Raw genomic sequence first — 17,654 nt, forward strand, 5'->3', positions numbered from 1 at the left:
TTTACAATCTGGTCTGACTTCAGGTTTCCTCTCTTATCTTGCTGCTTTTTGCAGCTCTTTGGCTTCAGATTTCTCCTCTGGAGGTCCTGTCACGCCGCAGACCAGTTTGGGTTGATCACTGTGGGAAATGCTGGTTGATGTCTTTTCCGTTCTTTTCAGCTATTAACACTTATCAAACCAAAATGTTTTTTATGTCATCATGAACTGAATGAAATTAATTATATTTGTCTTTTAAATGTAGAGACAGTGAAGATTTATGCAGTTATATGATTCTCAGTTAGTTTGTCAAAGTCTCTGTATTGTTATATATACTGTATAATTTATAGTATATTTTAAATCATATTTTTTTCTAATATTTCAGTGGTTCAGTAGGGTAAAATCCTAGGCAGACGCACTGATGTGGACTGCAGCGCACCACGAACCTGTAACTAGATGTTGGGGTTGGTCCTCAGGGCTTGAAGGGAGATGCATGAAGTTTTATATGGTTTTAAAACAGGTTTTTCACACATTGAACTAACCATCAGCAGCATGTTTTCATTAGTCAAATAAAGCTTCATTTTGAAATTGTGCACCTTTTTTATTTAAAAAAAAAAGAAAAAATTATGCCCAAACCTTTTAAGATGTTAACTATTCACTGCCTGTGTGTGGAGTGTGTTCGCACAAGTTTGAAAAGTAAAATTTAATCAATTCAGAGGGTGAGATACTAATAAAAATGCAGCGTTGACACACATAAGTGAGTTTAGTGAAGGTTATGATTGTGCTTTGAGTAGACATAGTCGACATAGACTGACTCCAGCTGGTGTGAGCGTTACTCATCAGACTGCTTCCTGATAGGCCGAGACAGCCGCTAATCGGATCTGCAAAGTGCTGGCTGTCAACCAGGAGAACGAGCAGATGATGGAGGACTATGAGAAACTGGCGAGTGATGTGAGTATGAAGCCTGTTTGCACCGGCTGTCTTTTTCCCCCGCCTTTAAATTCCCACGGCCTCATCTTGCTGTTTGCTTCCAGCTGCTGGAGTGGATCCGTCGGACGATCCCCTGGCTGGAGAACCGAACCCAGGAGAAAACCGTAAACGATATGCAGGCAAAACAGGAGGACTTCAGAGACTACCGCACCGTGCACAAACCACCCAAGGTCGGAGAAACTTGTGCAATCCTTCACGCGCAGCAGAATCCAACAGTGGCTTTACATTTAGCCGAATCCATGTTGAGCAGTTCAGCTTCAGCTTGTGCCGGATCTGTACCCTGATGTTTCCTCTCTGCTGAATCTGGTCAGGTCCAAGAGAAATGTCAGCTGGAGATCAGCTTCAACACTCTGCAGACTAAACTGAGACTCAGCAACAGACCTGCCTTCATGCCGTCGGAAGGACGCATGGTTTCTGTAAGTATCAAAACGTTTTAACTCTTTGTAAACGTCAAATGATGAAGAGTTTACTGTTCAAATTTTATCATACAAGTGAATGTTTGTGCTTCTAGCAGGGAACAAGGATATGGAAGATCTGACCTTCTACTTAGAATTTGTAGTTTTAAGTTGCTTGTTTAATCATTATTGGTGTATTTTTATATGCATATGATATAAAACTATGAAGATTTTCTGGTTCAGCCTCGGTTCTTTCAGATATGACAGAGTATTCGGAGTATTCGGTACCAAGTGAAGGACATGCATCAGTCATCTCTGCTTGTGGGTTGCAGGATATCAACGGAGCGTGGCACACTCTGGAGGGAGCAGAAAAAGGCTACGAGGAGTGGATCCTCAGTGAGATCCGACGTCTGGAGAGACTTGAACATCTGGCTGAGAAGTTCCACCAGAAAGCCGCCATCCATGAATCCTGGACTGATGGTGGGTTCAAAGACGGTGGGAAACAAGACAATCCAATGGTCTGATTGTTTTATCCCACCGCTTGTAATGGGACCACTTACAACAAGTTGTGCATCTTCTGAACATTTTGATGGCACGCTGGAAAGCGTAGCTTTGACCTGCGTCAGCAGCACCTCCTCCTACAGCGCCGACGTTTCTCAGTCAGGCTGACATGTTTCCTGTTCATGTCTTTAAACCGTGTGGTTGGTTTACTGAGTTTTCTGTGTGTGCAGGTAAGGAGGCCATGCTGACCCAGAAAGACTATGAGACCTCCACTCTGTCAGAAGTGAAGGCGTTGCTACGGAAACATGAGGCCTTTGAGAGCGACCTGGCCGCCCATCAGGACCGAGTGGAGCAGATCGCTGCAATCGCGCAGGAGCTCAAGTAAGGAGGGCGAGAGGAGGGTGGGGGCAGCTGTGCAGCTGTGTTCTCAGACATGGTTTCAGATCAGAGGCAACACCGCGAGTCTGCTCTGTGTTTCAGTGAACTGGACTACTACGACTCCGCCAGTGTCAACGCTCGCTGTCAGAAGATCTGTGACCAGTGGGACGTCCTCGGAGACCTCACCCAGAGACGCAAAGAGTCCCTGGAGGTACGACTCGGTCCTTTAGTTCATTCGTCTGAGAGGCTGATTCGGTTTATCTGCCTGGTCTGATTTCTGAAAGCCGAGCTGAGCATAACGAGGCTGTTGCAGCTGAAATATATAAGAAACGCCTCTCTTGTTTCTGATTGGTTAACAGAGGACAGAAAAGCAGCTGGAGTCGATAGATGAGCTCTACCTGGAGTACGCCAAGAGAGCGGCACCTTTCAACAACTGGATGGAGGGAGCGATGGAGGACCTGCAAGACATGTTCATTGTTCACAACATTGAGGAGATCCAGGTACCGGAACGGCGCCTGCAGCACATTCAGCATGCTGACTTACAGATAAAAACACTTTCCTCCTCACATGGTTTCAGTTCCGGTTCAAAGTTTCTAAATCTGAACCAGTTCTTTGTAATTGGACAGCTGGAAAACCAGCTGAAAAAAACCAGTTTGATGGTGGAGCCAGCTCTTTACTGGATGATTAGGATTATTTATTGTTATTAAAGTTATTTAGATAACATTAGAAACAAGTAAATGTCTTAGTCTAAGTAAATATGAACACATCGTAAAGCCTCTCATTTACATATGTTTATGTGTTGACAGGTTAGCAAAGCATCAAAACTGTTGCTTTGCTCCAATAAAATCCTTTTTTTTTTCTTTTTTATAGCTTTTTCATCTGACAAGATCGATTGTAAAGTAACTTTAAAGATGATCTTCCAGTCTTCATGTTTACCGAGAGTGACTCAGCAGTTTTTACCCCATTTATAGACAATAAAACAAACATTAAATAGAATAAAATTAGAAATTTATATAAAATCACTGTGCAGCTTATGTGCAGCGGAGATTATTTATGAACTCTGAGGTATGATCACAAGTATTTGTCTGTTCTCCTTGAAACATGTGTCTTATCATAAGTCTGCATATTTTACACCTTTCTATTGCCTCCTTCCTGAAAAAGCTGATTTTATGTTTCCTTGAATCTTACAACCCTGAATGCAGCACAAGTTGTCCTTTATTTCCAGGCAACATCAAACCGTGAAATACAATTAAAATTATGCAGAAAACAACTTAATTTTGGTCCAAATGCTGCTGACTGATAAAGTAACGTGCAGCTCTGGTCATACAAGCATTTGCTTTGATGAGGATCTTAAAACTGCTGACAGACTGGGGAAGTTTAGACCCCAACTTTCTGGACAAATGAGTCGAAACCTGTGATTTATGGAGAAAACAAACATGTCCCGGCACTTCGGGCTTTGCTAGACGGACATTTAGACACAGGACCTCTGTTGGGAGATATTGTGATGTACTGATGTGCACAACTCTGGCGGCGCTCTGCACTGCAGAAAATAAACCAGTTCTTTAACATGTAGACCAGCACCACCAGCTGGTTCCAGCTGGTCAAAAAGTGGTGGATCAGGTACAGAATACTGTGACGGTGCAGAAGAAATGTAGTCAAACCTTTCTTTTTCCTTTCATCAGGGTTTGATCACAGCCCACGAGCAGTTCAAGTCCACTCTGCCGGAGGCCAACAAGGAGCGCGAGGCCATCCAGGCCATCCAGTCGGAGGTGCTGAAGATCGCCCAGAGCAACGGCATCAAGCTGAGCGGAGCAAACCCCTACACCTCAATCACACCAGAGAGCATCGACAGCAAGTGGGAAAAGGTGAGCTGCTTCTTTACACGCTGAACGAACGGTTTAATCCTGGAGAGCTGACGGAAATGAAGGCACGGTGAGCTCAGATGAGACGCGAGTCGTTTCACAGCGAACACTGATGGTACATTTACAGCCGAAACGCGTTTCTTCCTTCAGTTTGATCCTAAATTTTAAGGTGTTCAGATTTTTGTTTCATTAAGGAAGTTCTGCGATGCGATGCAGAGGTTCGGTGTTAAACTTCCAGTTCAGTAAACCGGGAACTGTGACTGCATGATAACAAGCATGTGAATGTATGTTTGCGTTTGCAGGCGATGGCCATGGTGCCTCAGCGTGACAACGCCCTGCAGGAGGAGCTGAACAAGCAGAACAACAACGACACTCTGAGAGCCACGTTCGCCAGTCAGGCCAACGTGGTCGGCGCCTACATACAGGCCAAGATGGAGGTAACTGATGATGTCACGCCGTGCGTTTAGGATTGTGTTGAAGCTTTGCCCAGCTGTGTGCAGTTTTTCACAGTCTTCAGATCTTTTATGAGCTCAGAGAAAGTTTTCAACATGGTTCAGGAGACGAACCGCAGCACTTTGAGCTTCAGTTTCTACTTTTGCTAAATGCATTTTCTTTATCATTTTTACATTAAATCTTAGCCGTTCGTTGTTGGCTCGCTGCACAACTATGTTGAAGCAAACACAGTAATGAATGTAAATATTAGGGGCGGGAAAATCAAATTGAAAAATTGAGAATTTTTTCTTCTCGATTTTAAAATAGATTTTTCCCCCCCAAATTTTTGTCATATTTTTACTGTTTATTGAACTTTTTACTTGTCCTCTTAGACATTATAGCAGCAGAATGATGGTCTGGATGACATGTTGTTTTTCCTCATTGAAATTAAGAAAAATTATATAAATTTTTTTTCTTTTTAATCTACAAAAATCAGCAATATTGGAGGATTGTGAGAATCGCAATTTATATAAAATCAGCACCCAAAAAATTGGAATTGAATTGAATCGGGACAAAAGCATATCGTCACAGCTCTGGTAAATATTCTTCTGCAGGAATAAAGTTTCTCTTTGCTTTGTGATAAAGATCAGGAGCCCATGCAGCCTCTAAAAGGACTCCTTTGACACGTTTCCTTTGAGGTTAGACCTTTTCAGAAGCCAGTGGGATAAAAATGCCTTCAGGTTGGCCACTTTTATTTGAACCTGAGTGCAGTAAAAGATGTGATGAGAAGGGTTGCCACTGGAAATGTACACCAGGATGAAGATAATCGAAGAAGAGGAAGGGGGAGAGGGAAATGTCTGTGCAGCAGCTGCCAACAGCGGAGCTCGACCTTCAAACATCAGTGGTTTATAGCTGAAGCAAGCCAGAGACGTTTCTCTGAATAGTGCTGCGATGGACTTTAGTTTTCCATGTTTCATTACGTCATGTTACATTATGACGTCATGTGACACACAAGCATTCAGAGTTGCATGCACGTGTGCAGAGTCACCTGCAGAGTTTTCATCTCTGTTTGCAGGAAATTGGCAGGATATCCATCGAGATGAACGGCACTCTGGAGGACCAGCTGACCAACCTGAAGGAGTACCAGAAGAGCATCATGTCTTACATGCCTGAAATCAACAAGCTGGAGAGTTCCCACCAGCACATCCAGGAGGCTCTGATCTTCGACAACCAGTACACCTCCTACACAATGGAGGTAACCAGCATGCAAACTGACTGATGGCCAACATCTGGGTGTTCTCACTGCACAGAATCAAGCTGTCAGGAGAAATAAAGTTCTGTAAATGACAACAGGCGTATGTAAAGGAGCAGTGGGACAGAAGATGGTGACTGAATGCAAAATGATCCGTGTCATCAAGCAGCTGTTTGTCCTCCCTCCCTGCAGCACCTGCGCGTGGGGTGGGAGCAGCTGCTGACCACCATCGCCAGAACCATCAACGAGGTGGAGAACCAGATCCTGACGCGTGACGCCAAGGGCATCAGCCAGGAGCAGCTCTACGAGTACCGCGCCTCCTTCAACCACTTTGATAAGGTCAGGGACACAAGCTGGTTTAGGCAACTCTTTCTCTTGTTGCCATTTTTTGTGTTTACACTTTAGGAGAGATCAGACTTTTTATTTTAACTGGATATAAACTATAAGACAGGATGGGAAAGAGTCATTCTGCTTTTTCTGAGCTAGAATTATCCCTGTATGCACCACGTATCCATCTTTTCCTCTGAGAGTTTTGCCTCTTCCTGTATTAATATGACTACATGTTCAGACCCACAGCGGGGGTGAGAGAGGAGCCAGATGTGTGAGTACCCATCCTGATGTTTCTCACAGCCGAGCACATGGCTGGTTTCTGTACCACACATTTGGTTACTGGGGTGTTAACGTCATCGTGTGCAGGCACGGCTGGTTTTTATTGCAGTTGGGAAGGTGGAGATTGTGGAAATGATGCAGGAAACAGTGATTTCATTTCTAGATAAGTTTAATCCAATATTTTTGTTGTGAATCTATATTTTGCTTGTCTGATGGAAATGAAAAGTTCAGAAAGGATCCTTATTACAGGCAATTTATGAACCAGTTCAGTTCCTACCGCTGCAACATAACACGAAAAGTCGGGTTTTTATCCTTAAATACCCCATATTTCCCCCTTGATCACGAAATAATTATCTAAATAGATCAATTATACATAGTATTAATGGAAAAACAGTAAATATTCTCGAAGGCGTCGTCTCAGCCTCCGTGTCACACGTCCTAAGAGCTTGTACGAACTTCGAAACTTGCTCTATTTTTGTGATTTACATTTACTTTGTGTGTTGTAGAGTCATGATGACGCAAGTCCAGAACCGTGTAACCCGAGGACCGCCTGTAGAGAGTGATTATTGGCTTATAAAAACATGTTACTAGTAGAAGGGATTAGTAATAATTTCAGGTGAAAGTATTTAAGATTTTCTCCCAGATGTTTTGCAGCCATCAGGATATAATTCTAAAACTTTGGGATTGACTCCTATCTGTACGATCAGGACAGTTTCCAAAACATGTTTTTTTTTCCTTCCTAAACACATGTAGGAAAGGCCAGACCACATGTACAGATCAGGGACAGTGCTGTAAAACGTTCATGTCTTTGGGATTTCTGACATTTCCTCATTAACCAGTTCATGCAGCAGCATTCTGGCTTCGCTGTGACACGAGCTGAGGGATTTCTTCCTCCATCCACCCACTGAGTTTTAGTGAGGAGGATTTGATATTGATGTGTTGTGGTATTTATATTATCAATAAGTGCGTGGACACCCACATGAAGCTGTTACTGGGACATGCACAGTAACGACTGCAGAGGCTTGCCGGCTGGGTTAGAAACAAAAAGCTCATTTTGTGGATATTTCTGTTATTTGCTGAAAGGATATCACTGATCAAGGCTGCATGATGATCACATAGAATTTGAGCTACTAAATGAAAGTGAGAAAATCAGTTTTCTTGACCATTTTTTTCCGTATAAATTTGACTATTTTCTTAGGAATTTATTGGAAATCTGTTTTTCTTGTTAATCCATGGCTTAATTATCAGATATCAAAGTTTTTTTTCCCACTAAAACCATTTTAATAATAGAAATGTTGAGGGTTTTCTTGTAGGAAATGCAGTTTTCATGCTCTGTGTGAGAATTTTTTTGTGTAAATGAATCATGGTGACTGCGTCCTCATTGGCTGTAAAAAGCAAAGTGTTTCATCATTTACCATCTCCCAGCACCGCTGTGTAACAGGCCGGTTCATAAACATCCAGCTGTGCTCATACCTCCGTCACATCTGTGTGTTTGGGAACACAGCACATCTTTTGCTCTTTCGCTGCAGAAATGTGGATCTGAATCCTGACCTTTTAGTTAGAAATAGTTTTTTAATTGTTTAGGATCATTTATACATGTTTTTCTGACACACGTGTGTGTTCTTCATGGATCAGTCATGATGCCTGTGTGTGCTGACATTGTCTAAATATCCATGAACGTTTGTCTGTCCCTCCATCCGTTCCCTCGTCTTCCCCTGCATGCTGCGGATCACATGGTCACCCTCCACCACCACCCCTGTGTTGTGATCCATTGCTCCTCGTGACGCGGTGCTCTGTCATCGGGTGTTTGGCCACCCTCAGGACCACAGCGGGGCCCTGATGGCTGAGGAGTTCAAGGCCTGTTTGATCAGTCTGGGCTACGATGTGGAGAACGACAAGCAGGTAGGAGCTGCGGGACTGAAGGCAGGGAGAGCTGCTGCCTGTCAGGACTCTGATCAGGAGAGCGGAGATCACTGCCACCGACTCTGCTGCTCTTATTTTAGCTTCATTAACCTTTAAATGAATGACGCATCATATTTCACACACTGATGTATTTTTACTGGATTGATAATTTATTGAGAATTAAAAATAAAAAGTTTCCTAATTGACTTTTATAACTGAAATATTTTGCCTTTTAATATAAAAAATGTGTCCATTAATTGGTTTTAAAACGAGCTTGTGGACGTACAGTGTGTGAGAAATTAGTGGTTAATAAGTTGGAATTAAAATTAACCAGTTAAACACTGACATGCTCAGTTGAGCATTTTTCTTGTCATTTCTCCTAAATGTTTGTAATGTTAATTTGACATTATTTTCCCACTTTATGACCATAAGGAGAAGAATCATCACCTGAAAACAGGATTTATTACATTTTCTCCTCGCCGTACACGGAGCGCTGTGTATGTTGGGTCATAAACTGTATTTGCTCCAGTCGGTCAGTGATCTGTCGGCAGTCCTGCTCAGAGCTCCTGATAGGCTGAGGCCGGGTTTGCTCCGTCAGCATGGAGGCGTCTCTGTTTGTCCATCGGGGGTCTCTGTTGCTTTGTGCTGCTTCAGCTCCACGGGGCTCCGTCTCAGAGTGGACCCGTCGTCTTGTCTACCCGTCAGGTTTTTCGACCCTGTGGGACTTTCTCTGTTAACCGTCTGTGCTTTTTTTTTATCTTTTCACCTCCCCAAACATTCTCACTCTTTCCACACCTTTATCTGTATGCCATCACTCTGTCTCTCCTGCCTCTTTCATTCTCTCTGGCTCCATATCTGTGATCTCGCCTCCCTCCCCCGGCATTTTCTTTGCTGTGGCGGCCTGCAGAAGCGATCGGGACAGATGGTCTCAGATGATTTCCGGGCTCTACTCATTGCTACAGGAAACAGCCTGGTACTGATGCTGGAGTGATGCTCTCTGGGTGTCTGCAGGCCCAACTAATCTGATTTATTCACCTGGAGTTTGAAGCTTCACATGACCCGAATGATCTGAGCTTTGATCCAGATCATTCATCCTGGTGAAAAATCCTGCTTTTGTCAAATAAAAGATCAAACTTGTAGAAAACAATTGACTATAAAAACCAAAATATCAGTCGTGTTGTTAGCTGTGGTTGATGTCTTACTCTGTCATGTGATTGGACGCCTGCAGACCCCCTCTCCTCTCTCTCAGATCCTCTCTCTGCTTTTCTAACGTCTGTAGATGTAGAACGTCTAAAATGTTTTTGTCTCTCGTCCCGTCATCTGTTGTCTTTTCTTTAATATTAACCAGTAATCCTGCTGTGTGTGTGTGTGTGTGTGTGTGTGGGTGTGTGGGTGTGGGTGTGTGTGTGTGTGTGTGTGTGTGTGTGTGTGTGTATAAAATGCATGATTCAGTGTAAAACATCAGGACTTGTATTTGGCCTGTTTAAAGCTGCTCCTGATGTTTTACTCATTTAATAACCGCATGTTGTGTTTTCTGTGTCTGAGACCAAAGTGACGTCTTTCCCAGGTTAACCAGTAGTTTCTTGGTTGCCAGGGCGACAGTGAATTTGCTCGCATCATGGGCATCGTGGACCCCAACGGTAGTGGCGCAGTCACCTTCCAGGCCTTCATCGATTTCATGTCCTCAGAAACGACTGACACAGACACCGCAGACCAGGTCATCGCCTCCTTCAAGATCCTGGCTGCAGATAAGGTGTGTGTGTGTGTGTTTTAAAATGAGTTGGAAAGTTTATGGATTTCTTTTTAAAAAAAAAAAAAAAAATTCTCCCTAATTATGATAACAATAACAGCGAGCAGTAAAATGTAGATAAAAGTAGTGAGTTATTGGGATAAACTCCAACTTCCCACAACCCTGAACTGGTTTAAGTGGTTAAAGCGGAAAATTATTGCTTTGAAGTGTGTTTCTTTAGACTTGGACACATGCATGTTTCTGTTAAGACTTAGTTTCTTGCCTTCTGCGCTGCTACAGCAGCTACTACACCACAGTGTTTTTTTTTTTTCCCCTAAAAGACCCACAAGGCGCTCCACAAACCACAAGTGTTTGAAGCAAAAAGTCCAGATTAATAACATAAAGTCCATCTTGTCAAAGTGTTTTTAACAGAAATCAGGTAAACAAAAGAAAAATGATTTTTTTTCACTCTACTTTTTAGACCAGTTGGGTGAAGTTGGAGCATTTCTCACAGCACACTGATTGCTGCTACAACACGCCTCGTCTTTATGTCGAACTTTTAAAGTCAAATTTTTGGTTATTTTTAAAAAGCTCAAAGCAGGTTGACTCCATGTAGGGAGTCAACCTGCTCGGTCCTACGAGTGCTGCAATCCAGCCGCTTTTCCATGTATCCCTTCTCCAACACAGCTGACTCAACCTGATAGGCTGTTGGATCCATTTCATTTGATTCAGGTGTGTTGAAGCAGAAAAACCTGATTGTGGTCCTCGTTGGAGTGAGTTAAAAAAAAAAAAAGAAAAAACCTGCGGCGTCTGCGGCGCTTTGGCTCCGTTTGGGAATGGAAATGTTTTAACTTCATCAGTCATGATGGTCTTCCCGCCCCGCAGCAGCTGCATACTACCTCTCGTAATGAGACTGTGCACAATCTCAGGAATATGTTTATAGAAAATGTCAGAAGTTTATGCTTGAAAGATTTTAAAAATGGTTAAAAATGGGTAATAACCAGTTTGTGACTGGATTCTGAAAGTGTTTATAAAGTTTTAAAAACCGCTGAGGTTTGCTGATTGTTGATGTCTGACTCCATCAGAACTTCATCACGCCTGATGAGCTGAGGAGAGAGCTCCCCCCCGACCAGGCGGAGTACTGCATCGCACGCATGGCGCCCTACTCGGGCCCCGACGCTGTCCCCGGAGCCCTCGACTACATGTCCTTCTCCACCGCTCTGTACGGAGAGAGTGACCTGTAGAGGAGAAGAGGAGGAGGAAGAGGAGGAGGGAGGCAGAGGAGGCACCAGGAATGGAGCGTTTGAAGAGTGTGCGTGGTGGTGTGAGGTGCCCCTGCGAGTGGCGGTTTAGAAACCGTCGGCGTGTGTGAAGCCTCTGAGCGGGATGATTGAACTGTAGTCGGGTCCATTTGTTGTAAAGGTTCATACGATCAGGCGCCTCCAGGGGCAGCTGTGGGCTCTTAGTGTGGGTCCTTAGCTTCACCCTCTCTGCCTTTTTGTGGGGTCAAATATGGGGTGGGTTGGGGGGGAAGGGGGTGGACACAAGCTAATCTGATACTTATGCTAATTTTTGTTTATTTTATTACAAGTTTTTCTTGTTGCCAGGGCGACGGGCGGGTGGGGTTTGATGTGGCGACTGGCAAGGTTTGTGTATTAGAGACATATATGATGCGGGATTTGGGTGGGAGGGGGGTGGGAGGGGTGGTATACCCAGCAAGAAGTAAAACGACATATTTACCCATAATCCCGTAAGGCGACCTGTCTAACCTCAGCTCTTTCCTTCCTCCCATCTTTTTTTTTTTTTTTTTGTTTATTTTCTGGAGCAGGTGGGGGGTGGGTGTTGGGGTGGGGGGGGCTCAGCGCTGTACATACTTATTTTTTCAGTGCGAGGAAGGCCACACACAGACACACACACAGTCCTTTTCATTAAAAGTAACCAATCGCAGGCTTTCCGGCGAGTATAAATAGTGGCGTTACTGAAAACCCAGACAAACAGTGACGGTGACACTCAGCAGTTTCACCAGCAGGCAGGTTCCAACTTCACGGACATGTTGAAGCTTCTCCTGCATGAGTCCAGTGACAGACAGCCGCAGATATTTCACACGTCTTTGCTTCTGTAAAACTGTTCTTAGTCTCATTCATATAAAATGTAAAACTTTCTAAACTAGGCCGTTTTATAAAGCGGAAATGACCTGTTATGGAAGCATTTGATTGGCTAAACGAAAGTCTCACTGGGTTTTTGTCTTGGGTTTCCACGGTTACCTTGCTGTGGGAGCTCCCCAGGTGACTTCTGGAGGAAATAAAATAATTAAATGTGGCTTTTGTGCTGGCTACAGCCTGTCCCTCTCTTTTTACTCCCTCCTCCATCCCTCCATCCCCTCATCTGTCTCTCAAGAAGGGAATGAAAATGTACTGCAAGGAAGAAAAGGAGGGGACGAATTGGGGAGTTTTTATGTAGACATTCCATTGTGTCAAAATAATTATAAAAAAAAAAAGGAAATTATGTATAAAAATGAAAAAAATACACAAAAAAATAGAAACTATGCAATCATGATGTGATCAATTGAGTTGTAGAGAGAGCTGAGGGAATCTATCAGGGCCTTTCTGAGAAGGTTTCCTGTCCAAATTAAATGGCGAATTTCCTCTGTTGCTTGATGGGAGAGGAGGGGGGGGGCGGCGGCAGAGGGGGGGGACTGACGGACAGGCAGGGAAGTGAGAAGAAAAGACTTGGACCAAAAGCTTGTTTCTTTTTTCTTTTTTTTTTTCTTCCTGGCCAGGATGGAGAGAAATGAACTCTGGAATTGTGATTTTCCTTTTTTTGTACTCTTTAATATCAAACCTTATCTGCTGTACTGGAAACTGCAACGCCTTCTGTCTCTAATAAGTGAGTTTCACAAAGCACACATAAAAGTTTCCTTACAAAATACCTCCGTTGTCTCCGTGTTCTTTCTTCCAACACGCGTGTTTTTCCTGCATGACTGAAGGAGCTTCAACAGAAAGACTTTGTCATTGCTCATCTTAACTGGTCTCGTCATCACCGCAGGCCACTTTATCCAGGACGTTGTTTAACAGTGAATTAGCCAATCACATGGCAGCTGCTCAAACGCTGCATCAGAAAGAAAAGGGATTAAAATGACTGAAAACGGCAACGTTTGTGGTCTGAACAGTTCAGAAGCTGATCTGCTGGGATTTTCCCACATGCAACCATTGCTTGAGTTTGCAGAGACTGGTCTGAAAAACAAGACATCCAGAGTGGTGAAAATGGTGGGCAGAGTCAAGGAAACCATCAGATCCCTTCTGTCTGCAGAGTTCATCATAGCTGGCACATTGTGCCTTACAATATTGAGATACTGCCCTCAGGGAGGGGGATTCTGGTCTATCTGGGCCAGAATCAGTAGACTGAGCCACAGTTTGTAGCAGCTCAATGAGGACTTTCCATCCCCTTTTTCCCCTACAGGATCCCTCTCATACTATATCCTCCATGCAAATATAAAAAATCACTGAAGTAAACTTTGTAATGTTGCAGTACTCTTACTATAACGTCTTCCTCCACAACCCAGTACCTCTTCCTCTTCTCCTCTTCCTCCTGCCACTTCTGTTAGAACCGCTGCTGTGTAAATATTCTTCACTCTGTTTATTTGCAGCACTGTGGGCTGGGTGATGCTTGAATATGATCTTGTTTTCTACAGTTAAAGTAGCATTTAATCAAATAAGCCGATTGACATCAGAGACGAGGTTTTTGATGAGCACAACTCTGACATTCACCTCCAACAAACACGTTATCCTTCCAAAAGTAGCTCTGTTCAACAGGGAAATAAGCAGGTTTTCCTGGTAACTACACCGCGTTTTAAACGGCCAAACTGGAAAGTCTCCGCGGTGTTGGTTAATCTGTTTGGTTCAGATGTTGTTTGTTTTCAGCACAAAGAGATTAATCACCAGGTTTGATGAAGATGCTGTTCTGTGTGTGTTTGAGCTCCCTGGAGGACTGCAGGCAGCAACATCAAACCACACACACACACACACACACACACACACACACACACACACACACACACACACACACACACACACACACACACAGCCGAATATTTAACCTGGTTCTCAGGGGAAGTAGGCAGGTGTGTGTGGAGAGAGAGAAAGTGTGACCTGTTGCGAGAAAGAGACGCAGTAATCCTGTCATCTATCACATAAAATGAATCATGAATTTCCATGCAATTCCCCGGGACGATATAAGATCGACAAGACTTCCTGTGCGGTACTTGATGTGCCGTGGAAATGGCAAATAAAATAAACACAATACAATAAAATACACACAATTTGTACTGCTGAGCAGGCGGGTGTCTTAAATGCATCCAGAGGATAGTAACCTTCTGGATCGTCTACTGATTACCAGCCTAAAGCTAACTGGTTTGTCTTGGCTGATCTTTATCTTTTATACTTAATGTTTTTATAAGTTATTTTTAATAATTACTTTTTGGGTTAAAGTTGATCTGACTTTGTGCCATATTGTGTTACGGCTCAATAACATGGATCTGGTTTGAAGCTGCACCACTTATCTCAGTGAGACGTCCCCTGATGACGGCTGTCCATCCTGCGTCCTTCCTCTACTCTGAGCTCTGTGCAGCCGGTAAAAGTCAGTCCAATGCTGACTCTTGTTTTTACCTCTTGCTCTGTCCTCCCCCCCCCCCCCCCCCCCCCCCCTCTCTCTTTTCCTCACTTCCTCCAAAAAGTATCCTGTTGAACATCTTTGATCAATAACCCATTTTGCATATTCCAAATGGTTACCGTATTGATATCCAGTTGCTGGTGTGTGATGTGTGTTTGTGTAAAGCGAAACACTGCTGTAACTTGATGCATCATCATGAAAATAAAATAAAAAGCCAGACAGCAGCAACTCCAGGAATGCAGAGTCTGAAACATCAGTTAAGGGTCGGACATGTACATAATGATAAAAGATGCTTCTGCATGAGAAGGAAATATGAGAGTGGGAGGACTGTGATATATGACAGAAAAATGATTCAACATGAGAAATAAACTCGCGTATTTGACAGATAATGCCACAGTTGTCGTAATTCCCTTGTGTAGCATCTTAATATTTGACAACAAAATGAGAAGAAATGAAGGAAGCTGCAGCAGAGAAGTACACCACCACACACTCCTGCTGCAGAGGATTACTTTATCTCTTTTCTTTATATTATATGCCTTAAAGTTACAAAGTCACACTGCAGGAATCGTACTTTATTGCTGGAAAGACTCATTGTATGCACCTGCTTCATGTCAGTGTGTTGCACTGTTGTTTGCACACACTCAATCCCTGCGTGTGTTTGCTAATGAGCTATAACACCAATTACAACTGGGGAAAAAAGGAGTTGAGCAACTCAAACAGCAGATTTGTTCAGGTGCTAAATCTGCAAGCCGGGTGTCGGCAATTTTTTTGCTTTTTCAAGACAAACATTCACAAATGTCAGGAGATGAGTTTTCATGTTCTCCTGCAGGAGCAACTGGCAGGATCTGTAAGGTGAGAGGCACCAGAAGTCGGCAGTGACTCTTTTTGCTGCATACTGACTCACCGTTTCTCACACTCATGTTTGAGGTTTTTATTGGTCTGAAAACACTGGTGGTAATGGTTCCAGTACTGGGGTTGTCATTGCAGTTCTACCAGAGAGGAAATGATCAACCCAAAGCTTTGCACCAAGCAGTTAGATATGATCTGAGTGCATCATCCTGGTGGATGTATCCATCAGGAGATGCACTGTGCTCATGAAGACATGGACATAGTCAGCAACAACTCAGGAACACTGTGGTGTCTAAACAACGGCACTGAAAGGCCCAAAGTGTTGCAGGTAAGTATCACCAACACTGTTACACCACCTCAATGAGCCTGAACTGTTGATCCACAGCAGGATGGATCCATACCTTCATGTTGTTTCTGATCCTTCTGCCTGGATGTGAAGCTGAAATGGAGACTCTTCAGACCAGCAATGATTTTCTTTTTCCATCTTCTATTGTCCAGTTTTGGTGAGTCTGTGAGTTTTACCATCAGTTTCCTGTTCTTAGCTGACCGGAGTGGCGCCTTGTGATGTAGGCCGAGCTCATCTGTGTCAAGGTTGGATGTGCAAAGATGGTATTCTTCAGTTATAACGTGGTTGCTCAAGTTTCTGTTGTATTTGAATCTCGGATTGAGGAGGAGCAGTGCGGTTTTCGTCCTGGTCGCAGAACAGCGGACCAGCTCTTTACCCTCTTTGGGATCCTGGAGGGGGCATGGGAGTTTGCCCAACCAGTCTACATGTGCTTTGTGGACCTGGAGAAGGTGTTCGACCGTGTCCCCCGGGGGCTCCTGTGGGAGGTACTCTGGGAGTATGGGTGCCGGACCCCCTTGTACAAACTGTCCGGTCCCTGTAGGACAGGTGTCAGAGCTTGGTCTGCATTGCCGGTAGTAAGTCAGATTAGTTTCTAGTGAAGTTTGGACTCCGCCAAGGCTGCCCTTTATCACAGATTCTGTTCTCTCCGACCCGGAGAGGGAAATCCACCCTATTCCGACTGAGGACCATGGTCTCAGATTTGGAGGTGCGGATCCTCCTCCCAGCCGCTTCACACTTTTGCTCAAGCGAGAGTTGGAGATCACGACCAGATGAAGCCAACAGGACCATGTCATCTGCAAAAAGCAGAGACCCAATCCAGAGGCCATCAAGCCGGATCCCCTGCGTCTAGAAATTCTGTCCACATAAGTTATGATGAAGGGCAGCCTTGGTGGAGTCCAGCCCTCACTGGAAACCAATCCAACTTACTGGCGGTTCAATCCTCTGCTGCAGAAACTGAACTTTAGTTTGTCTTTTAAATGTTTTACAAAAGAAAAAATGCAAAAGCCTGTTCATTTCTCGCATGTTGCAACTGAATGGATCCATAACTCTTCCTCTGGTGGTTTGTGGTGCTGAGATATTGCTCACATCATCAGCACATGAAAACCAGTCACACACTTCTCTGCACAACACAGGCTTGATCAATGACATGATTAGCTGCAGGGCAGCATCTGTTTTCATTTGTGTTGTCGTCTTTCAGTGCATATCTCATCCCTCCCATCTGTTCTTCTCGTTGCACTCACAAGCATCTTTTATTGCTTACTTTTTGTGGTTATATTCTCACTCTTTTCTCATTTTTACTCATCTGTGTCTCATCCTTCAGTCGACACACAAACACAGACACAGAATTCTTCCGATAACTTTGGATTTGCCGTTTAATAAGCTCCCGCTTTGTTAGTATTTAATCTGACAGGGAATTGAAGGATTGTTTTGTTGCTTGCAGCATAACTGATGGAGGAACCGCAGAGCAATTTGGTGGTGCTGTTCTTCTGCTTGCTATGAATGAGGACGTGTAATGACTTCTGGAAATGTGATTTCATGTGTGTGAGTATGCCAGTCGTTCACTTTATCATCAGGATTCCCCTTCAGACAGGATTTGAACCTGACTTTTTAGGGTTTAATCAGCCTTGCTGTTGCAGCTTCTCCTTGAGTTTGTGAATACTTCTATCACAGATACGGCCTGCAAATGTTTGTCCTTGTTTCAGCAGTTTCTCCTTCTAACTCCCCCTCGCAATCTACACATACTCCACCTTTAACCACAACATCA

The 17,654-nt window shown here is 43.8% G+C and overlaps 1 protein-coding gene across 5 annotated transcripts in view; it reads left to right on the plus strand.

The window, feature by feature from the left end:
- The window catches only part of actn4 (actinin, alpha 4), a 57,260-nt gene extending 45,734 nt beyond the window's left edge, over positions 1-11,526 (plus strand). For 2 of the 5 annotated variants that reach the window (XM_079246414.1, XM_079246413.1), the window contains exons 9-23: positions 835-927; positions 1,011-1,136; positions 1,278-1,382; positions 1,694-1,841; positions 2,093-2,243; positions 2,343-2,451; positions 2,600-2,740; positions 3,923-4,105; positions 4,405-4,539; positions 5,610-5,789; positions 5,979-6,125; positions 8,217-8,297; positions 9,205-9,270; positions 9,892-10,050; positions 11,112-11,526. In XM_079246414.1, coding sequence (XP_079102540.1) covers positions 835-927; positions 1,011-1,136; positions 1,278-1,382; positions 1,694-1,841; positions 2,093-2,243; positions 2,343-2,451; positions 2,600-2,740; positions 3,923-4,105; positions 4,405-4,539; positions 5,610-5,789; positions 5,979-6,125; positions 8,217-8,297; positions 9,205-9,270; positions 9,892-10,050; positions 11,112-11,270 — 1,983 coding nt within the window. In that variant the 3' untranslated portion in view covers positions 11,271-11,526. Of the gene's footprint in view, positions 1-361; positions 928-1,010; positions 1,137-1,277; positions 1,383-1,693; positions 1,842-2,092; positions 2,244-2,342; positions 2,452-2,599; positions 2,741-3,922; positions 4,106-4,404; positions 4,540-5,609; positions 5,790-5,978; positions 6,126-8,216; positions 8,298-9,204; positions 9,271-9,891; positions 10,051-11,111 lie in introns of all 5 variants that reach the window. The other 3 variants (XM_079246410.1, XM_079246411.1, XM_079246412.1) reach the window with 2 other exon arrangements.
- Positions 11,527-17,654: the final 6,128 nt, after the last annotated feature.

The sequence above is a fragment of the Telmatherina bonti genome (genome assembly GCF_933228915.1).
Source record: "Telmatherina bonti genome assembly, chromosome: 9".
NCBI classification, from domain to species: domain Eukaryota; kingdom Metazoa; phylum Chordata; class Actinopteri; order Atheriniformes; family Telmatherinidae; genus Telmatherina; species Telmatherina bonti.